This window comes from Mastigoproctus giganteus, chromosome 8 (assembly GCF_048544385.1).
Source record: "Mastigoproctus giganteus isolate SK-2022 chromosome 8, ASM4854438v1, whole genome shotgun sequence".
Lineage (NCBI taxonomy): Eukaryota > Metazoa > Arthropoda > Arachnida > Uropygi > Thelyphonidae > Mastigoproctus > Mastigoproctus giganteus.
Window position 1 is genome coordinate 161,489,407 of NC_143582.1, and position 22,286 is coordinate 161,511,692.

The 22,286-nt window shown below is 37.6% G+C and overlaps 1 protein-coding gene across 1 annotated transcript in view; it reads right to left on the reverse strand.

The window, feature by feature from the left end:
- LOC150081967 (N-acetylated-alpha-linked acidic dipeptidase 2-like) overlaps positions 1–22,286 on the reverse strand; it is a 214,086-nt gene that overhangs the window by 74,473 nt on the left and 117,327 nt on the right. The window contains exon 13 of the mRNA XM_090380384.1: positions 17,909–17,999. Within this exon, the coding sequence (XP_090236510.1) occupies positions 17,909–17,999 (91 nt within the window). The remainder of the gene's footprint in view (positions 1–17,908; positions 18,000–22,286) is intronic.

Consider the following 22,286-nt stretch of genomic DNA (forward strand, 5'->3'; position numbering starts at 1 on the left):
ATAGATGCAGATTTATTATTTATTCATTTATTGGGCTGTAAAACAAGGGTACATATACTAAAACAGATATATTAAATAGTAACTGGACAGCTCCCATCATTTTTCTACATACTACAAAATCATTCGAATGAGTCACATATTTCTGTCGTATTCACAAGCTTAAAAGGATGCTGTAGCACCTTGCAACTAGCTATAAATGACTTTCTGGAATGCCTCATCATTCTATAATGGTGGCATCTCATGATTTTTCAAGCACTTGAACAGGTGGTTGTCCAAGGGGGAAAGGCAGACTGTGAGGGAAGTGTAGGGAAACTACCCAGTCATACTTTGAGATTGTCTCATATTTCACATTTTATTGAACTCTTTCCTTGAAAAAGTACAAAAAGCTAAAACATGCATTTACAAGTTGTTTCCTGTCTCTACAGTGAAAAATATGGGTCCCAACCCTTTGTAGGGTTCTTTCATCTTTTCTAAGTATCCTTCAGAAAAGCATGTGCTTCTACACTTAAAATACAAATCAGGAGATCATATTATTTGCCTATTGTGGCATTTATAATGTCTTTACTATAACTACTTGGGATGTTCCTGTATTCAATATACTTGGTTTCAAAAGTATGGAAAAAAAAATTCTGGGACATATTTTAGGAATAAGAAAAAAAAAAATTAATCTAAAGATATGTCCAAAATTTCTTTATTTCGGAATTATTAAACTTTTAAAAAGGCATACAAACATAACAACCCATAAATTTTAAAGTAGATTAATTTTACAATAATTATTCAAAGTACTGCCCTTGCACTTAAATGCAGATCTCAGCTCATTCAATTAGTGATTGCTAAACATACTTGAACACTTCTGCAGTAGTGCAGATTGTTTTGCAGCCACATTCTATTTGTCGCTGCAGTTCTGTGATATTGAACCTCCATTATATATACTAGGCCCTATAAATAACCCTACAGGAAATATCCAAGGGGGGGTTCATATAGGTAAACATGCTGACTAAACAACAGGGCCTCCCTGAGTAGGTGAGGTGATCACCTATACGCCGAAATAGGAGTACCATTAAAAATGAACATGTCATGCCTGAATAGAAATATTTTGTTCGGACCATGAATTATGTTTATCTCAGGACAAAACATGAAATTCTTCGGTCACATGTTCTTTGATGGCTTAATTAACCAATCAGCAACCTCATCACAACAGATGTTAAGGACAATTTGTTCTAGATGGTGGGCCCTAACCATTACATTATGTGATTTTTTTTTGCCCAATCATGAAAGTTGTGCAAGGTGTTGACGTTGTAGAGCGAATATCATCTTTTAAGGGCACAAAAGGTGATATAGTTGTACACGTTGGCACTAATAATATTAAGAGTAGGAGACCGGCAGAATTACTTAACAAGTACAGGTCACTATTGAACAAAAGCCGAGAATTAGGGTTGAATTTGAAAGTGTCTGCAATTCTGCCCAGAACGATAGAAGGGAGTATATGATGAGAGGCTTGTCGATCAATTCGGCCCTGGAAAGATTGTGCAAGGCTCAAGGGGTAGAATTTTTTTCAGCCTGGACTGTACTTGTTAACAGGAGAGATTGCTTCTACAGGGATGGGATACACTTAAATAGAAAGGGTGCAAGAATATTTACTGATGCTATCGAGGCAGTGTTAGGTGGGTCAGAAAACTGCTAGCTTGGGGGGAGACAAAGACCAATAGATTGACAGTAGCCACTGGCAGAGGTGAAAGAGATTCTTGCACTGCTTCTATTAGAATGAGCAGAAGCCTGAAAAACAAGATGCATGATATTTCAGAGACTGCTGGGAGCCATTGCGGTACAAGTAAACACATGGGTTGTGTTAGGGTAGCTAAGAATAGAAACAGGTGCAGGTATACTTGAGTGTACACCAATGCTAGGAGTTTAGTAAATAAATTTGGTGAATTTGAGGTATTGCTCAAAACATCAAAGGCAGATATTGTTGGGATATCAGAGATGTGGTGTCACACAGATATAAGGGATGCAGAACTGCAATTTGGGGAGTACAACGTCTACAGAAAGGATAGACAGGATAGGAAGATGGGGAGGGGTTATGCTATTAGTTAAGAAACACATAAAAACCAAGGAAGTGAAGCCAGTCGACATCGCTGGACAGTGCAGTGTTGAGTCAGTTTGGTGTGACATAAGCATTGGGAGATCAAAATTGAGAGTAGGAGTGTGCTATAGGCCTAATGACTCTGATGAGTATAATAAGAAACTGTACAGGGAAATAGAGTGGGCCAGTAAATCAGAGAGTCTTATAATGGGGGATTTTAATTTCCCAGATATTGACTGGAATTTGTGGGTTGGTCACTCACACACTAGCAAGGCTTTTGTGGATTTATTGGATGATTGTTTTCTACATCAGCATGTTCGGGAGGCAACTAGAGGGAGTAATACTCTGGATTTGATTATCAGCAGTGATTCTTCATGCATTAAGAATCTGCAGATAAATGAACCACTAGGTGGCAGTGATCACAGTGTGCTGAAGTGGGATTTACTCAAAGAGGTAACTACCATTAGGGGTAAAGGGAAGGGTTATTGCTTCCGTAAAGGCGACTATGATGGACTGAGACAGTATTTAAATTCTATACAGTGGGACCAACTGATGATGTTACCAACAGCAAATTCAAAATGGGAAGCATTCAAAGAACTTATCTTGGAAGCTACTAGGGCTTTACATACCAACTAAGAAATATTGTTCAAGGTTTAGGCCAAAATGGATTTCAGATGAACTAATGAGGCATATGGCAGAGAAGAAAAATGCATGGGATACTTACAAATTAACACATGACACAGAAGCCTATGATAGATACAAGTTGATATGCAACCAAGTTACAAAAGAGGTTAGGCAGGCGAAGGCAGATTACGAGAAATCCTTGGCAAGGGATGCAAAGAAAAACAGAAAAGAGTTCTTTACTTATGTAAACTCTAGAAGGAAGGGAATGAATCAGATTGGTCCACTTGATATTGATGGGTCAAATGTTGATCCTGCTCAGGTAGCTAACAAACTAAATGAATATTTTGCATCGACATTCACACATGAGGAGTTATTCAGCGAAGGGGAATGCCAGAGGTGTATTCAACTCTAGCAGTAAGCTACAGAATCTTGAAATAACTGGGAGTAAAGTGGAGGAGAAACTGTTGAAGATAAATACAAGAAAGGCACCCGGGGTGGATGGGATCTATCCAGTTATATTAAAGGAGGCAGCAAAGGAAGTAAGCAAACCCTTAGCCATAATTATGAGAGTTTCCTTGGACTCAGGGGAGGTACCCATAGACTGGAAATGTGCAAATGTGACCCCAATTCACAAAGGAGGATCAAAGGCTGACACAAGTAATTATAGACCTGTGAGCTTAACTTCTGTTCCAGGAAAATTAATGGAGGCACTGGTTAAAGAAGCACTGCAGGATCATTTAGACAAGACTTCAGTTATAGCTCGGACACAGCATGGTTTTGTTAAGGGGAAGTCTTGCCTGACCAATTTGATTGGATACTATGATGCAGTCACAAAAGAACTGGATGCAGGGAATAGCTTTGATATTATATACTTGGATCTTAGAAAGGCTTTTGATACTGTTGGACATGGAAGACTGCTACACAAATTGGAGCAGTGTGACATTGGAGGCAAATTGCTGCTATGGATAAAGGGGTGGTTGAGGGGGAGAAGACAGAGAGTGGTAATCAATGGACACTGCTCATCGTGGACTAATGTTATTAGTGGAGTCCCTCAGGGCTCAGTGTTGGGTCCATTATTGTTTTCTGTATTTATAAATGATATTGATGATGGTATATCAAGCTTAATGTCCAAGTTTGCAGACGATACAAAGGTTGGCAGGGTTGTCAAGGACACTACTGACACTATGCTACTGCAACAGGATCTGGAAAGGTTGAGCAGATGGGCTGAGAGGTGGCAAATGAAGTTTAACATTGACAAATGTAAAGTGCTACACATGGGAAACAGTAACCCCAGAGCAACGTATCAACTCTGTGGTACTACACTGACAGTGGTAGAGAATGAAAGGGACTTGGGGGTGGTTGTGCAGGCAGATATGAAGTTCTCTGAGCAGTGCAGACGGGCTGCAAGAGTAGCTCATGGAGTATTGTCAATGATATACAGGAATTTTTCCAGCAGGGATAAGGAAGTGATTATTCCCTTGTATAAGGCAATGGTCAGGCCACACCTAGAGTACTGTATACAGGTCTGGAGGCCTCATTTCAAGAAGGATGTAGAGCTGCTGGAACGAGTACAGAGAAGGGCAACAAGATTAGTGAATGGAACAAAGGGGTGCTCTTACGAAGAAAGGCTTAAGTTTTGCAAATTACAGTGTCTGGAGACTAGGCACCAGCGAGGTGATCTGATAGAGGTGTATAAAGCCTTGAATGGTTTGAGCGTGCTCAATGCTGATGGGATTCTTCCTCTAGCTCAGAAAAATCACCTGAGAGGGCATAAATTGAAATTGAGGAAAGACAGATGTAGGATAGATGTGCGGAAATTTGCCTTTGGCCAGCGGGTGGTTGGTTGCTGGAACAGACTTCCATCCCTTGTGGTGGAGGTTGATAGCCTAAATAAGTTTAAGGCTCAGCTGGACAGGTATTTTGAATGAACAGAGGGGTGAAGTGGAAGTGGGTTTTTTTTTTTTTTTTTTTTTTTGGCTGATGCTGCATAAGCTTGCTTTCTTGCATCAAATGCCTCTACTAATGCTAAATGCTAATGCTAATTTCATCCTAAGCAAAGCTTCCTTCATCAGTAAACAGTATCTCACTCTCAAAACTAGGATCTTCGGCATGATAACAGAAGAGCATGCCATTAGCAGAACTGCTATAACTGAGAATAGTCTGCTGGAGTCAGTGATTGCACTTTTGCAGGGCTATAACTGCTGTCACTGAAGAATGCAGCTGTAAAGCAACATTAATTTTTCAGCTCCTTATCTGTGGATCTTCTTGTACCATGTCAAGAATTTCATCTTGAACATCTTGATTGTAAGCTTGCAGTTGTTCTAGCTGGCTTACAGTGTGACAAAATATACAGCTTTTCCTTAAAACCTCTATTAACTGCCACAAATGTTTGCCAATTTTCTGTAAGAGCAATTTTCATGCTATATTCACGTTGTTTCCACTAAATTTTCAAGTAAGGTACACGATACATATTTGCATGCTCAATGTTGGAAAATTGCTGCAAAGCTCTCTTCTTTTATGAAATTTAGGTTTCAGGATATATGACATTTTTAAACCTTACAAAAAAGTTTAGAATATTACTTTAAAACTTTGGTTACAAATAGATAAATGTTTGTTATTTAACCTTATAGTTACATCTGTGAAGTGCAACTTGAAAATAACAAGCCAACATTAACTGTTGGCTGGAGATAAAAATCTGTGATTTTCTCTACCTTCATTAGTATTAGTAACAGCCATATGGTGCAAGGAAGCCTAAGGCTTATGCTGCACCAGCCAAAAAAAAAAAATAATAATAATAAATATATAAAATAAATAATTATTTTTTTTTTCCTTGCCTTTTTCCCATTATATATGAGGTCAGCATTTTTACTGTTTTGGCATGAAATTTTTTTATGAAATAATTAATAAATAATAAAAGAAAAGGAAATAGACAACCTATGCATTTCCCTCCTCTTGTAGGGAAGAAGCTGACCTTTGAATTTCCCCAAACTGTCAGCCTCAACCACCCATGTAGGTAACTTATTCCAGTAATTTATAACTCACTGGCTAAAATAAAACTTCCTCCAATCCAGTCTAAACTTCTTCTCCTGTAACTTGAATTTATGGCCTCTAGTTCTAGAATCATTTATAACCGTGAAAATTTCGTCCTCCTTCATTTTACTTTTGCCGCTCAGGACCTTAAACATTTCAATCAAGTCTCCTCTAAGGTGCCTAGTTTCCAAGCTGTGCAACCCACATATTCAAAGTCTTTCCTCATATGGACACCCTTTTGCTGATCTGACCAGGTGAGATACCTGTGGACATTTTATAATGGGATTATAAAACGTCCTTATCTCTACTAGCAAATGTTCGATAAATCATCGACATGACACCATGAGTCTTCCTTGCAACCTCTCTGCAATGCTTGGAGAACTTCATGTCTGACCGTAACATAACTCCCAAGTTCCTTTCTTCCACTACTAACTTTAGTTCAACTCTACCAAGTGTATAAGTTATTTTGGGGTTACTGTTCCCCAGGTGTAAGACCTTGCATTTTTCTTAACTAAAGCATAGCTGTAACTTTTCTGACCATCCCTGAAGTCTATCTAAGTCACTCTGAAGAAGCTCTGCTTGGCAGTGATCATTAACTACTCCACCAATCTTTACATCATCTTCATGATGCCTCCATAGCCAGGTGGGCAGGAGCAGCAGTGCTTAGCATACGCTTCTTGATTAGACCATTATACAACAGTGGTCCCAATAATGATCCTGGCGGAATCCCACTTCATACATTAACCCAATCTGAGGAATAACCATTTATCAAAACCCTCTGCCTCCTTCCTTGAAGCCATCCTCCTATCCGTCAAAGGATTTTCCCTGTGATTCAACCTGTTCCAGCTTATAAAGTAACCACTCATGTGGGATTGAATAAAATGCTTTGCTGATATCCAAATAAACAATATTGAAATTATTACCTAAATCAAGCTCATGAGTCACCCTGTCAAAATAGCTAACCAGATTTGTTAAATATGATTTTCTCTTTACAAAATCATACTGTGAATTATTCAGAATTCCGTTACTATTTAAATGATCCTGAATTTCACCCTTGATCATTGTCTCCATGATTTTCCCTACTATTGAAGTTACACTGACTGGTCGGTAATTTCCCACTACACTCTTAGAACCGCCTTTAGGTACTGGCAATACGTTGGGCACTTTTCCATCCAATGGAATCTCTCCTGAGTCCAGTGATGCTCTCATAATTAGCCTTAATGGTTCAAAGCACTCACTTTCCACCTCCCTTGAAATTATAGGGTATACCATCAATCCAAGGAGCCTTATTCGCCTATAGGCTTAATAGTTTTTTAATTATCATGTGAAATTTCAATATCATTAATTACATATTTTTCAACTTCACTCCCATAATTTCTCATTGGCATAAAGGGATTTTCTTCTGTAAATATCAATGCAAAGTAACTGTTGAGTTAATATGCAACATTAGCTGGTGTATCTAATACTATCCCATGTCTCATCCAACTTGGAATCCTCCTCGTGGAGTATTTTTTTTAATGGTGTATATACGCATTCAATGCTTCTGTTATTAATGTTTTAAAGGTATACCATAATTCAGTTGTATTCATTCTCTGTGAGATATCTACACTGACTGGTCGGTAATAGAGGCCACGTAGCACCCAGTTAATAGAGGCCACGTAGCACCTTAATCCATTGTAATTTCCTTTCTTGAAATTATAACCCTTTCCTTTGCCTACAACTATTGCTACCTCCCCCTCTCTCTCTCTCCCCCCTCTCTCTCCCTCTCCCCTCTCCTCTCTCTCTCTCTCTCTCTCTCTCTCTCTCTCTCTCTCTCTCTCTCCCCCCTCTCCTCTCCTCCTCTCTCTCTCTCTCTCTCTCTCTCTCTCTCTCTCTTCACTGTCCACCGTAGAACTCCGTGATCACTTCCTGCCACTGGTTCCTGTGTTGTCAGCTCTATTATGTCATCTGGTTCATGGGTGATGATCAGGTTTAGAATATTCTTTTCCCTAGTACTTTCCTTGACACATTGATACAAATAGCAATCATCTAGTTGATTTAAAAATTTTTTGTCCGCATGTTGAATTTCCTTTCCATTTGCTCCAATCAATTAGAGGCAAATTAAAATCACCCATAAAACATTCAGACTTATTTGTCCATTTCATTTGCATGCAGAGGCGCTCATACTTTTCACAATCATCTTTCCTTATAGAGAGCATTGAGTGTCATTAAAAGTTCCAGCTGTGAATTACAAGCTCCAAAAAATCATGTGTTTTGCCTATTTATTTACTTAATTGTTATTTTATATCATACTTTATAAGTAGCTTTATAGTTCAAGTTATGCTCATTATTTTTATTTTCAATTTAGATAGAGATTTTGTAGGTTATTACTTAATATACGTAAAACCATTCAAATGGTTTCATTCCATACGTAAAAGCTTCATTCAAATCTTGCCGCCATTGTTATAAGTGAGTGGTATTCCAATTTTTAATTGTGGTAAATAGGTAGCTCTAATGTAAAACTAGATAGCATAATACGTATTACTGGCCGACCGGGCTGGCCGGGTGGGTAAAGTGCCTGCCTGGCAACCCAAAGGTCATGGGGTTCGAATCCCGCCTCAGGCTTGGATCAGAGTACTGCAAAAACCTTGGGAGGTGCATTATGGCCACAGAAGAGGATACGCCAACAACTAACTAAAAAAAAAAAAAAAACATACTGCTGCATTTAGGAATCTATTAGATTCCTAAATTCAGTAAATACAGTATTGACAATTAATTAATTAAATTTATTAATCTTATTCATTTTCATTGTTAACCATAAAAGACTTAGCAAAAGCTTAAGATGCCAAAGACTAGGCACCAGCGAGGTGATCTGATAGAGGTGTATAAAGCCTTGAATGGTTTAAGCATGCTCAATGCCGATGGGATTCTTCCTCTAGCTCAGAATAATCACCTGAGAGGGCATAAATTCAAATTGAGGAAAGACAGATGTAGGATAGACGTGCGGAAATTTGCCTTTAGCCAGCGGGTGGTTGGTAGATGGAACAGACTTCCATCCCTTGTCGTGGAAGTTGATAGCCTAAATAAGTTTAAGGCTCAGCTGGACAGGTATTTCGAACGAACAGAGGGGTGAAGAGGAAGTGGTTATTTTTATTTATTTATGTTACTTTTTTTTTTTTTTTTTTTTTTTTTGGCTGATGCTGCATAAGCTTGCTTTCTTGCATCAAATGCCTCTACTAATGCTAATGCTAAGTTCATGACAAGAAATATGCATTTAGTCAAATCTTAATAAAGAGACGGCACTCACCTCAATAATCCATTGTGGTTATATGGATCATAAAACAGTAGTGTGAGAAATCATTAGTTAAACTAAAAATGTGTTTAAAAATCGCAATAAGGTTTAAAAATCACGATAGAAGCATGGTTTAAAAAGAGTAATTGAAAAATCTTAGCCTAGAGGAAGAAGGGTGCACCATATCGTCCTCTAGTTATCTGAAATTAAAATTAAAAAAGGATTAATGCCAATAGTCAAGAACGATGGACTTTCAATAGGTTCATCTTCAGTTGGTGATAAAAAGAAGAGTGAAAGGGTTGCTGTAGAACTTAAGTACCCGAAACTAATCCGACAAATTATTTCAACCGTTGAAAGTAAGATTAGTAGTTTAAGTGTTTCTAAACCCAGTTATAAAAAATCCGATCCATCCAACATTCGCATTGTTCTCCCTTACCACTGCCAAATCACTAGACAATTACGTCTTATCTTCACTAACACTGATATCTCTATAATTTTTTCTACCTATTATAAGTTAGGAGCCCCTTTTAATAAATATAAAGAAACCTGCATTTATGACACTAAAGACATCAACAACATAATTTATTTAATCAAATGTCAACCCAACTGTAATGCATGCTACATCGGGAGCACTACTAATAAATTTGGATCATCCACCATCACAAACATACATGCCTACTACCACGTCCATAGTTTTTGGACACAGCAAGGAAATACTGAACTGTCTCAACGTGTACTCACTCATAACCACAACCCCTCAGTTGATACCGCAACAACCATTGTCACATTAAATTCAAATTATAAACTCCTTCTATACGAAATCCTCGTAATAGAATGGTATCGTCTCAACACCGATCTTGACGTCTTAAACACAAAACTTCCAGTTACCTTGTTTACCATCTGGAAGTTAGTTTATTCTGAATTGAGACAGTGAGATTTGGAAGTTAATTAATACTTAAGTGTCCAAATCTCGCTGTCTCAATTCAGAATAAACTAACGATCCTGACTAGGTCTATAAGCTACTTAAATTTGATGTAACAATTGGTCGATAAAGCGGCTAAATATGGCTAAAAACTTCTCGTTCAGGGGAGCTGCAACTTGTAACACGTGGATTTGATACCCTTGCTGTACTTTTATGCAATTACAAGGCCGAGTAAAGAATAAATACACCAGATTAATGAGAAAATCACAAAATAATGCTATACTACTAAATTTAAATCAAAAGTTTTAGAAAAACCAGTTCCTTTGTAACCACATCATAGTATTCATTCAAATTTGTCGGAAAAGACTTTCCCTTAACAAACCCATGCTGTGTCTGAATTATTACTGCTGACTTGTCTAGATGATCCTGCAATGCTTCTTTAACTGGTGACTCCATTATTTTCCCCGGAACAGAAGTTAAACTAACAGGTCTGTAATTACTCTTGTAACCTTTGATCCTCCTTTGTGAATTGGGGATATATTTTAACATATCCAGTCCATGAGGACTTCCTGTAAGTGAAAGGATGCTCTCATAATGGGTTTGCTTACTTCCTTTGCTGCATCGTTTAATATAACTGCATAGATCCCATCCACCCCAGGTGCCTTTCTTATGTTTATCTTCAACAAATTCTCCGCCACTTTTTTATTCTCAGTTATTACAAAATTAAGCTCCCTGTTATAATTTAATATGCCTCTGCCCTTCACTTCCCTAAAGAATTCCTCATGTGTGAATGTAGATGCAAAACACTCATTCAGTTTGTCAGCTATCTGAACAGAATCACCAACAATCAAACCATCGATATCAAGTGGACCAATTTGGTTCATCTCCTTTCTTATTGAGTTTAATTAGTGTATAATATAATATTGTCAATTAATCAGTAAAATCTATTAATTTTGTTAAACTTCTTTGTCAATTAAATTGTACTTTAACTAAATACATATAACGACTTAGATTACAAACGTAACATAATTAATTAATACATAACTTGATATGAAAGTTATATAAAGGGAATTCGTAGATAATACTTGATACTGAAAAATATATATAGTGTTATAACTGTGTTGGGATACAAGTTTAGGGTTATAATTTTGTATTGAAATTGAAATTTTATTGAAATTAAATCTAAATCATGACTCAGACCAGAGCAGCAAAGCAAAAGGCTCAAGCTAATGGGAGTGCTGTGGCTCAGAGGAGAACTGAGGGGGGACAGATTCCCTCTGAATCACAGCCTTTTAAAATGCACTACTTGCATAATGTTTGTGGAGCAATCGGGTACGGGACATGATATTGCCATGGGGGATATTTTTGTGTGTGTGTGTGCAATGCAAGGAGTGTAACGAAATCAGGTGACAACTCAGCGTTGTTTTGGGCCTATATGAGAGCATGAAGGACAGGGTGAATGCCCTCGAAGGATCTAAACTGAGGGCCCATGAAGCACTCAGCTGCCCACATCAACACCAGAGCTTGCACTTGGGGGTTGCCGCAACACAGCGGCAACGCCCAAGCAGAATGCGCTGGTCCCACAGGAAGTAGTAGTTGTTGGTGACTCTATTGTCAGGAAAACGGGGAACATGCTTTGTAAAAAGGATAGGTGGAACAGGACCAGGGTATGTCTGCCAGGGGCAAAGGTTGATGACGTTGTAGAGCGGATATCATCTTTTAAGGGCACAAAAGGCGATATAGTTGTACACTTTGGCACTAATAATATTAAGAGTAGGAGACCGGCAGAATTACTTAATAAGGATAGGTCACTGTTGAAAAAAGGCCGTGAATTAGGGTTGAATTTGAAAGTGTCTGCAATTCTGCCCAGACACGATAGGAGGGAGTATATGATGAGTGTCTTGTCGATCAATTCGGCCCTGGAAAGATTGTGCAAGGTTCAAAGGGTAGAATTTTTTTCAGCCTGGTCTGTACTTGTTAACAGGAGAGACTGCTTCTACAGGGATGGGATACACTTAAATAGAAAAGGTGCAAGAATATTTGCTGATGTTATTGAGGCAGTGTTAGGTGGGTTGGAAAACTGCTAGCTTGGGGGGATACAAGGACTAATAGATTAACAGTAGCCACTGGCAGAGGTGAAAGTGATTCTTGCACTGCTTTGATTGGAATGAGCAGCAGCCTGGAAAACAAGATGCAGGATATTTCAGACTGCTAGGAGTCATTGCAGTACAAGTAAACACATGGGTTGTGTTAGGGTAGCTAAGAATAGGAACAGTTGCATGTATACTTGCATGTATACTTGCATGTACACCAATGCTAGGAGTTTAGTAAACAAATTTGATGAAATTGAGGTATTGCTCAACGCATCAAAGGTGGATATTGTTGGGATATCACGGATGTGCTGTCACACAGATATAAGGAACACAGAACTGGAATTTGGGAGTACAACATCTACAGAAAGGATAGAGAGGATAGGAAGGGAGGAGGGGTTATGCTATTAGTTAAGAAACATATAAAATTGAAGGAAGTGAAGCCAGTTGACATCGCTGGACAGTGCAGTGTCGAGTCAGTTTGATGTGACATAAGCATTGCGAGATCAAAATTGAGAGTAGGAGTGTGCTATAGGCCTAATGACTCTGATGAGTATAATAAGAAACTGTACAGGGAAATAGAGTGGGCCAGTAAATCAGAGAGTCTTATAATGGGGGATTTTAATTTCCCAGATATTGACTGGAATTTGTGGGTTGGTCACTCATACACTAGCAAGACTTTTGTGGATTTATTGGATGATTGTTTTCTACATTAACATGTTCGGGAGGCAACTAGAGGGAGTAATACTCTTAATTTGATTATCAGTAGTGATTCTTCATGCATTAAGAATCTGCAGATAAAGCAACCGCTAGGTGGCAGTCATCAGAGTGTGCTGAAGTGGGATTTAATTAAAGTGGTAACTACCATCAGGGGTAAAGGGAAGGGTTATTGTTTTCGTAAAGGCGACTACGATGGTCTGAGACAGTATTTAAATTCTATACAGTGGTACCAACTGATGATGTTACCAATAGCAAATTCAAAATGGGAAGCAATCAAAGAACTTATCTTGGAAGCTACTAGGCATTACATACCAACTAAGAAATATTGTTTAAGGTTTAGGCCTAAATGGATGCTATGATGCAGTCACAAATGAACTAATGAGACACATGGCAGAGAAGCAAAATGCATGGGATACATATAAATTAACACGTGACACAGAAGCCTATGATAGATATAAGCTGGTCTGTAACCAAGTCACAAAGGAGGTTAGGCAGGCAAAGGCAGATTATGAGAAATCTTTGGTAAAGGATGCAAAGAAAAACAGCAAAGATTTCTTTACTTATGTAAACTCTAGAAGGAAGGAGAAATTGTTGAAGATAAACAAAAGAAAGGCATCTGTGGGTGGAACGGATCTATCCAGTTATATTAAAGGAGGCAGCAAAGGAAGTAAGCAAACCCTCAGCCATAATTATGAGATAGACTGGAGTTGACTGGAGACTGGAGTTGTGCAAATGTGACCCCAATTCACAAAGGAGGATCAAAGGCTGACATGTAATTATAGACCTGTGAGTTTAATTTCCGTTCCAGGAAAATTAATGGAGGCACTGGTTAAAGAAGCACTGCAGGATCATCTAGACAAGACTTCAGTTATAGCTCGGACACAGCATGGTTTTGTTAAGGGGAAGTCTTGCCTGACCAATTTGATTGGATGCTATGATGCAGTCACAAAGAGCTGGATGCAGGGAATAACTTTGATATTATATATTGGATCTTAGAAAGGCTTTTGATACTGTTGCACATGGAAGACTGCTGCACAAATTGGAGCAGTGTGGCATTGGAGGCAAATTGCTGCTATGGATAAAGGGGTGGTTGAGAGGGAGAAGACAGAGAGTGGTAATCAATGGACACTGCTCATCGTGGACTAATGTTATTAGTGGAGTCCCTCAGGGTTCAATGTTGGGTTCATTGTTGTTTTCGGTGTTTATGAATGATATTGATGATGGGATATCAAGTTTAATGTCTAAGTTTGCAGATGATACAAAGGTTGACAGGGTTGTTAAGGACACTACTGACGCTATGCTGCTGCAAGAGGATCTGGAAAGGTTGAGCAGATGGGCTGAGAGGTGGCAAATGAAGTTTAACATTGACAAATGTAAAGTACTACATATGGGAAACAGCAACCCCAGAGCAACGTATCAACTCTGTGGTACTACACTGAGAGTGGTAGAGAATGAAACGAGTACAGAGAAGAGCAACAAGATTAGTGAATGGAACAAAGGGTTGCTCTTATGAAGAAAGGCTTAAGTTTTGCAAATTACACTGTCTGGAGACTAGTCACCGGTGAGGTGATCTGATAGAGGTGTATAAAGCCTTGAATGGTTTGAGCATGCTTAATGCTGATGGGATTCTTCTGCTTGCTCAGAATAATCACCTGAGAGGACATAAATTCAAATTGAGGAAAGACAGATGTAGGATAGATGTGCGGAAATTTGCCTTTAGCCAGCGGGTAGTTGGTTGGTGGAACAGACTTCCATCCCTTGTTGTGGAAGTTGATAGCCTAAATAAATTAAGGCTCAGCTGGACAGGTATTTCGAACGAATGGAGGGGTGAAGTGGAAGTTTTTTTGTTTTTTTTTGGCTGATGCTGCATAAGCTTGCTTTCTTGCATCATATGCCTCTACTAATGCTAATGCTAATGGATGCAAAAAATAATTTTGATATCATACACTAAATTTCAGGAAAGCTTTTGGTATCATTGCACATGGAAGACTATGTACAAATTGGAGCAGTATGGTATTAAGGGCAAGTTGCTACAATGGATAAAAGGGTGGTTGAGTGGGAGAAGACAGAGAGAGAGAGAGTGGTAATCAATGGATGCTGCTCTTCATGGACTAATGTTACTAGTGGAGTTCCCCTGGGTTCAGTGTTCGGTCCGCTCTTGTTTTGTACATTATCAATGAAATTGATGAAGGTATATCAGGCTTAATGTCCAATATGCAGATGATACAAAGGTTGGCAGGGTTGGTAATGACAGTAATGGCAGTGTGCTACTGCAAAGGATCTAGAAAAGTTGGGCAGATTGGCTGAGAAGTGGCAATTGAAGTTTAACATTCTCAAATGCAAGGTACTGCATATGGGTAGAATTAAACCCAGAGAAATGTACCAACTGTGTGGTACTACACTTAGGGTGGTAGAAAATGAAAAAGACCTGGGAGTAATTGTGCAGTCAGATATGAAATTTTCTGAGCAATGCAGACAGGCTGCCAGAGCAAGTCATGGGGTATTGTCAATGATATTTGCATTAGTAGAGGCATACGATGCAAGAAAGGAAGTTTATGCAGCATCAGCCAAAAAAAAAAAAAAAAAAAAAAAAACTGCTCCCATTTCAACCACTGTTCCTTCCAAATATCTGTCCAGCTCAGACTTAAATTTATTTAGGCTATCAACTTCCACAACAAAAATGGAAGTCTGTTTCACCAATCAACTACCCACTGGCTAAAGGCAAACTTCCGTACATCTATCCTACAACTGTCTTTCCTCGATTTCAATTTATGCCCTCTCACGTGGTTATCCTGTGCAAAATGAAGAATCCCATCAGCATTGACCATGCTCAAACCATTCAAGGCTCTGAATGGTTTGAGTGGTTTGAGCTCATATGACCCTCCCCCCTGGTGTCATGTAAGCCCACCCCAGGGGCTCACATCTGGTGAGTATGGGCTTGGCACACCCAGGATCCTGAGCTGGATATCATCATTCTTCTCTTTCTTGGTGATTTCCTTCTACTTCTCTCTCTCTGTGGGTAACTGAAATTTTTTTTTTTTTTTTTTTGGCTGGTGCAGCAAAAGCCCCAGGCTTCCTTGAACCATATGGCTAATTATAATAATAATAATAATAATTAGATCACCTCACAGGTGCCTAGTCTCTAGACACTGTAATCTGAACAATTTATGCCTTTCTTCATAAGAGCAACCCTTCGTTCCATTCACTAATCTTGTTGCCCTTCTCTGTACTCGTTCCAACAGCTCTACATCCTTCTTCAAATGAGGCCTCTAGACCTGTATACCGTGCTCAAGGTGTAGCGTGACCATTTCGTTATACAAGGGGATAATCACCTCCTTATCCCTGCTAGATAAAGAGGTGACTGCAGACCGTCTGCCCTGCTCAGAAAAATTCATATCTGCCTGCACAATTACCCCCGGGTCATTTTCATTCTCTACCAATGTCAGTGTAGTACCACAGAGTTGATACATTACTCTGGGGTTACTGCTTCCCATATGTAGTACTTTACATTTGTCAATGTTAAACTTCATTTGCCACCTCTCAGCCCATCTGCTCAACTTTTCTAGATCCTGTTGCAGCAGCGTACTGTCATTAGTGTCCTTAACAACCCTGCCAACCTTGGTATCATCTGCAAACTTGGACATTAAGCCTGATATACCCTTATCAATATCATTTATAAACAGAAAACAACAATGGACCCTGAGGGACTCCACTTATAATATTAGTCCACCAAGAGCAGTGTCCATTGATTACCACTCTGTCTTCTCCCACTCAACTATCCCTTTATCCATAGCAACAATTTGCTCCATTTGCCTTGGCACACCCAAGGTCCTGGGTGTGCCAAGCCCATACTCACCAGATGTGAGCCCCTGGATTTTAGTATTTATCGGAAACCCACAAATACAGGGTTGCTCCTATATTATAGTAGTTATCACCCATATTCTTATAAAAGGTCAAGCATGTTAAACCAATTTATAAATGCATTCAAATATTCTACTACACATACTTCTTTACAGATAGAAATAGAAGAACTGACAAATAGGTTCCTAAATAAAGGATATCCCATTACATCTATCAATAGTATAAAATTAGAAGCTAAAAATAGAATAATTAACAATACAAATAATGACAGAATTAAAAGTAAAAAATAGTTTATTGCGATACCCTACGTTAAACAATGGAACAGACAAATTAATAACCTTTTTAGAGGTACAGAAATGAAAATAATAGCAAAACCTGTCCATAAATTATTTATGACACTAAAGAATCACACTGTATTATCACCTTCAGTGCAATCACATGACCTCGTTTACCACATTACATGTGGGGACTGTGATTCTAGTTACATTGGATCTACAAGATGAGTCTTAGACTTGAGGGTAAAACAACCTGAAGCATCAGTCTGTGCTTTTGCGTGCGATTGCTTCAAAACTTGTGTTTCCCGTGATACATGAAAATCACACATTCCTTTTCAATGAGACCAGAATTTTAAATATACAACATGATTATACTAAGCTAATTAATTGCCAAAACGTTGGAAATGAAATTACAAAGAAATTCTATCAATATCCGTTGGCCATTCCTCATTTCTGATTCATGGTCATTTGAAACACATGCATACCAAAGATTAGTTTCCCATTTATAAATTCCCATACATACTAATCCCGTCAGTTTTATTTCACCCTGTGAACAAGACACTTGCCGAAAAGTTTAGGTCCGCTTAAGGGGAGGAAATTACAGTGGATTTTAATCTAAATTTTATCACTCTTAGGAATATTTTACTTCTATTTAGATTTGCAATTTTGACAAAATGTTTTTCAGTACTAGAGGTTACATGGGGGTTTGATATTCTTGGGGTCGGGTTGGGGCGTGCCACGCCGATCCTGGGAGTGTTGGATTACTCGTGGATTGATAGTATGGAACATGTTATGAGTTTTGAATTATTTTTAGATTAACTTAATGACAATTTGTTTTATTATTTTATAATTCACAAAAAAGGAGAGTTGATCAAGAAGAATTCCTTCTGACCGAATAAAAGATAACTCCTTGTTTATTCTTAAATATTAAAAATTAGATGCAGCTTGAAAGCAGTTGAAGAGTAAAGAATGCTCTACAAATAATTTCAACCATGCCAAATTATAAGAATCATGCATTCCTGATATACTTACTTTATCTATTACCCAATGAAAATTAATAGATGGAATTCCACCATAGAAATAAAATGGTGCATGGTCACTGCCTGATCCTAAAGTTTCAACCCTAGAACACAGAGGAAACATTCTAATTTGTTTTGTCAATAATAAATAAAAATATTTCAGTTATAAAACTTTGGTATTAAATATTTTAATAGTATTACAAAAAATTAATACAATATCACTAAACAATGCAATAAACATTAGTGTTCATTGCATTGTTTAGTGACCTTGCAGACACTCATTTTTAATTCAAAATGATGTTAATAAATAAAAATTTCACATTTTGCTGTATATACTGGAATTTCATGTGCTATGCAGGAATCTGCAAGACTGAAAGTAAAGTTAACATGAGAAACCATGTCTCCCAATACAAGCATTCAGTGGTTATATGAATTGTTTTCTGCATGGAAAAGATAATTCGAATATCTCAAATATCAAGAATAGCCAATCCATGATTGATCTGTGTACTGCAAAATGTTCCAAAAATGTTTCAGAGATTCTCTGTTTGGTCTTATTATTATTATAATAATTTTATTTTATGGAGAAGCAGGCTAAAAATTGTTATGATTTAGGATAATCACAAGGAAAAGGATTTTATTTTAAATAATTGCAAAATAACGCATTTAAATCAGTGTACTAATGGTTGAAATGCTGATCTTGTGATTAGTATAATTTTGAGATCCCCGTTTAGATGCCATTTTTGTCCCAGTTGTGCTGACAGCTGCAACCAGGACAAAATGAGTTTAAGCCTAAAATGTAGAATAAATAAAAAAAAAAGTAAAGGACAACGAGAACATATACATTTGGTAACATATGATCTACAAATGATACAGAAATATTTATAAAAAGAGAAAAAAAATGGTTTAATATATCATAAAATAATTACATTAATATATTTGAAGAATAACTAGGCAGTGTTGCAATAAAATAAATCAGGAGCCAAAGGTTTTACTCAATCATTATTCTACAGGTAACCTTCGTATAACATGGTAGTTAGGTTCCGGTAAAATCTCGTGTAGTACGAAACTATGTTATATGGGACCAAGAACCAGTACAAAAAAAGGGGGGGGGGTTACGTTCCAAAAGCCAACAAAAATATATCATTTTTTTTATAACTATCTGAAAGTTAATTTTTATTAAAAATAGTAATAACTGAACTGTAATAACTGGGATATATATATATGCCAGATAATGTACATTCATTTAATTTTCTTCCTCTTCATTGCAAGCACAATCAAATGAGAACATTTTTTCTGTTGCAAAATATCTTCACCTGCTGAACTTTCTTCTACAGCATCTAGATTTCGTGTATCTTCTGCTCTCTAAAAAATAAGTAATCTGGGTTTGTTTGCTTTTGCTTGATAGATCTTTGTAAATTTCATGATATGGAGCTAAGCATTTTTGAAGCTCCCTTTTCAATTTTGTGCTCCTTTTAGTTGAAGGATCTGCATTCAAAAAATAAGATTCTAATTGCTCAGCTAAGTTTATGACTTCCTTTATACTTTTTAGTGTAAAATTTGGAACTTCAGAATTTTCATCTGCGCTATCATTCTCTGAATTGATTTGGTTTACCTCCGATGCCATTTCTATGAAATCTGCTTCGCTGGCCTCTTTTTCTGCCAGTAATTGTTGAACATCTTCAGTAGTCATATCATCAAAGCCTTCCCCTTCTACCAACTTAGAGAGTTCTACTATCGCACTGATTCTGTTTTCTGTCAATTTGACCATACAGCATTTCCTGAATGAACATACATCTGGCCATACATTTTTCCAACATGCAGTTAATCTTGATGGTTGGTTTTACTTCTCTGAGCGATAAAGCTATGATTCCAATACAGTCCACAATTGAAAAATGTTTCCGTGCCTCCAAAACTTCAATACGTTCAGAATCAATTTTTTCCAAAATCCATTGTAACGATTTTCTGATGTAATCAGCATTAGCATTAGTAGAGGCATACAATGCAAGAAAGCAAGCTTATGCAGCATCAACAACAAAAAAAAAAACCTCCCATTTCACCCCTCCATTCGTTCCAAATACCTGTCAAGCTCAGCCTTAAATTTATTTAGGCTATCAGCTTCCGCAACAAAAGGAAGCCTGTTCCACCAATCAACTACCCACTGGCTAAAGACAAATTTCCACATATCTATTCCACAACTATCTTCTCTCAATTTGAAACTGTGCTCCCTCAGGTTCTTAGTCTGAGCAAGAGGAAGAATCCCATCATCATTCAGCTTGCTCAACCCATTCAAGGTTTTATACACATCAATCAGATCACCTCACAGTTGCCTACTCTATAGGTGCTGCAATTTGCAGAACTTAAGCCTTTCTTGGTAAGAGCACCCTTTGTTTCCCTTACCAATCTTGTTGCCCTTCTTTGTACTCTTTCTAGCAACTCTACATCCTTCCTAAAATGAGGCCTCCAGACTTGTACCAAATACTCTAGGTGTGGCCTGGCTATTGCCATGTATAATGGGATAATCACCTCCATGTCCCTGCTAGAAAAATTCCTATATATCATTGACAAGACTCCATGACCTGCCCTGTCTGCATTGCTCAGCAAACTTCATATTTGACTGCACAATTACCCCCAGGTCTTCTCCACTTTCCACTTCCCTGAGTGTAAGTACCACACAGTTGCTATGTTTCTCTTCGGTTACTGCTACCCATATGCAGTACTTTGCATTTGTCAATGTTAAACTTCAGTTGCCATTTCTCGGCCCATTTTCCCAACTTATCTTGATCCCATTGCAGTAGCATACTGTCTTTACTGTCATTAACAACCCTGCCAACCTTTGTATCATCTGCAAACTTGGACATTACACCTGATATACCTTCATGAATATCATTGATAAATACTGAAAACAACAATGGGCCCAACACCAAACCCTGGGGAACTCCACTAATAACACTTGTTTATGAAGAGCAGTGTCCATTGATTACCACTCTCTGTCGTCTCTCACTCAACCATCCCTTTATCCATTGAAGCAACTTACCCTTAATGCCATACCTCTCCAATACATCAGTCTTCCATGTGCAACAGTATCAAAAGCTTTCCTGAAATCCAAGTATATAATATCAAAATTATTTTTGGCATTCAGTTCCTTTGTGACCACATCATAGTATCCAATCGAATTGGTCAGACAAGACCTCCCTTTAACAAACCCATGCTGTGTCTTAACTATTATTGCAGTCTTGTCTAGATGATCCTTGCAATGATTCTTTAACCAGTGATTCCATTATTTCCACCGGAACACAAGTTAAACTACTTTTGAACCCCCATTGTGAATTAGTGACACTTTTGCACACCTCCAGTCCATGGGGACCTCCCCTGAGTCCAAGGAAGCTCTCATAATTATGGCTAAGAGTTTGCTTACTTTAATGAGTTTTAAAGGTAAATTAAAGAAGTTGTATTAGGTGGTAGAAACATTGCTTCAACGTTTGGATCACTTAAATCTTTTGGATGGCCTAGCATGTTATCCAATAGTAATAAAACTTTGAAATCTAGATTTTTTTTTTCACAAGTTCAACAGCACAGAACCTAACATGGGGATTTACAAAAAAGAATGGAAAAGTTTAAAATTACATTCATCATAATAGTAGAGTTTTCTTCACACCAAAGCTCAAAAATACTCTAGGTTTGCTGCAATTATCTAACCGTGTTATATAAATACCATGTTGTGTGAGGATTTCCGCAATTTATCAATCGTGTTAGGGCGAAACCATGTCGTGGAAGTATCGTATTATACGGGGATTGCCTGTACTTCTTTCTGCCTAATCACAGTTTGATCAATAAAAATTTTCATAAGGTTAAGTTTATATTTAATTTACATAACATACATTAATGGTTTTTACACCCAGACAGTTTCACCTACCTTACCAATTAATGTTGACAGATAGCATTCTAAACAATACTTTTATTAATGTGATGTGTTAAAACTACATTTCAGAAAAATAAATTTTTCAAGAAAATATAAATAGTTTTTAGTGTGATTGATATTAGATTAATAAATTAGAAAATCTTTTAAATGAATCATAGATTTTTCTCGAATATAATTTGAGAGCTCAATACTGGTGTAGCTGAGCCAAGGTTAGCCAATAAGAATAATTTTGAACAATGAATCATGAATTTTCAAAAATATTTTTTCAATATTGCCATTATGTGCCACAATGGCAAACAAAAAGCAGGTAATTTTTCTATTTCTGAGATCTACTCTTGAAATGTAAACTTCAGAAAAAACAATGGTCACTACAACAAGATCTCATAAACTAGTCACTCTTCTAAGATTAAATTTTTAAGGAAAGAAAACCAACTAAATAATAAGCTTTCATCAATTTGAAATTCCATATCAA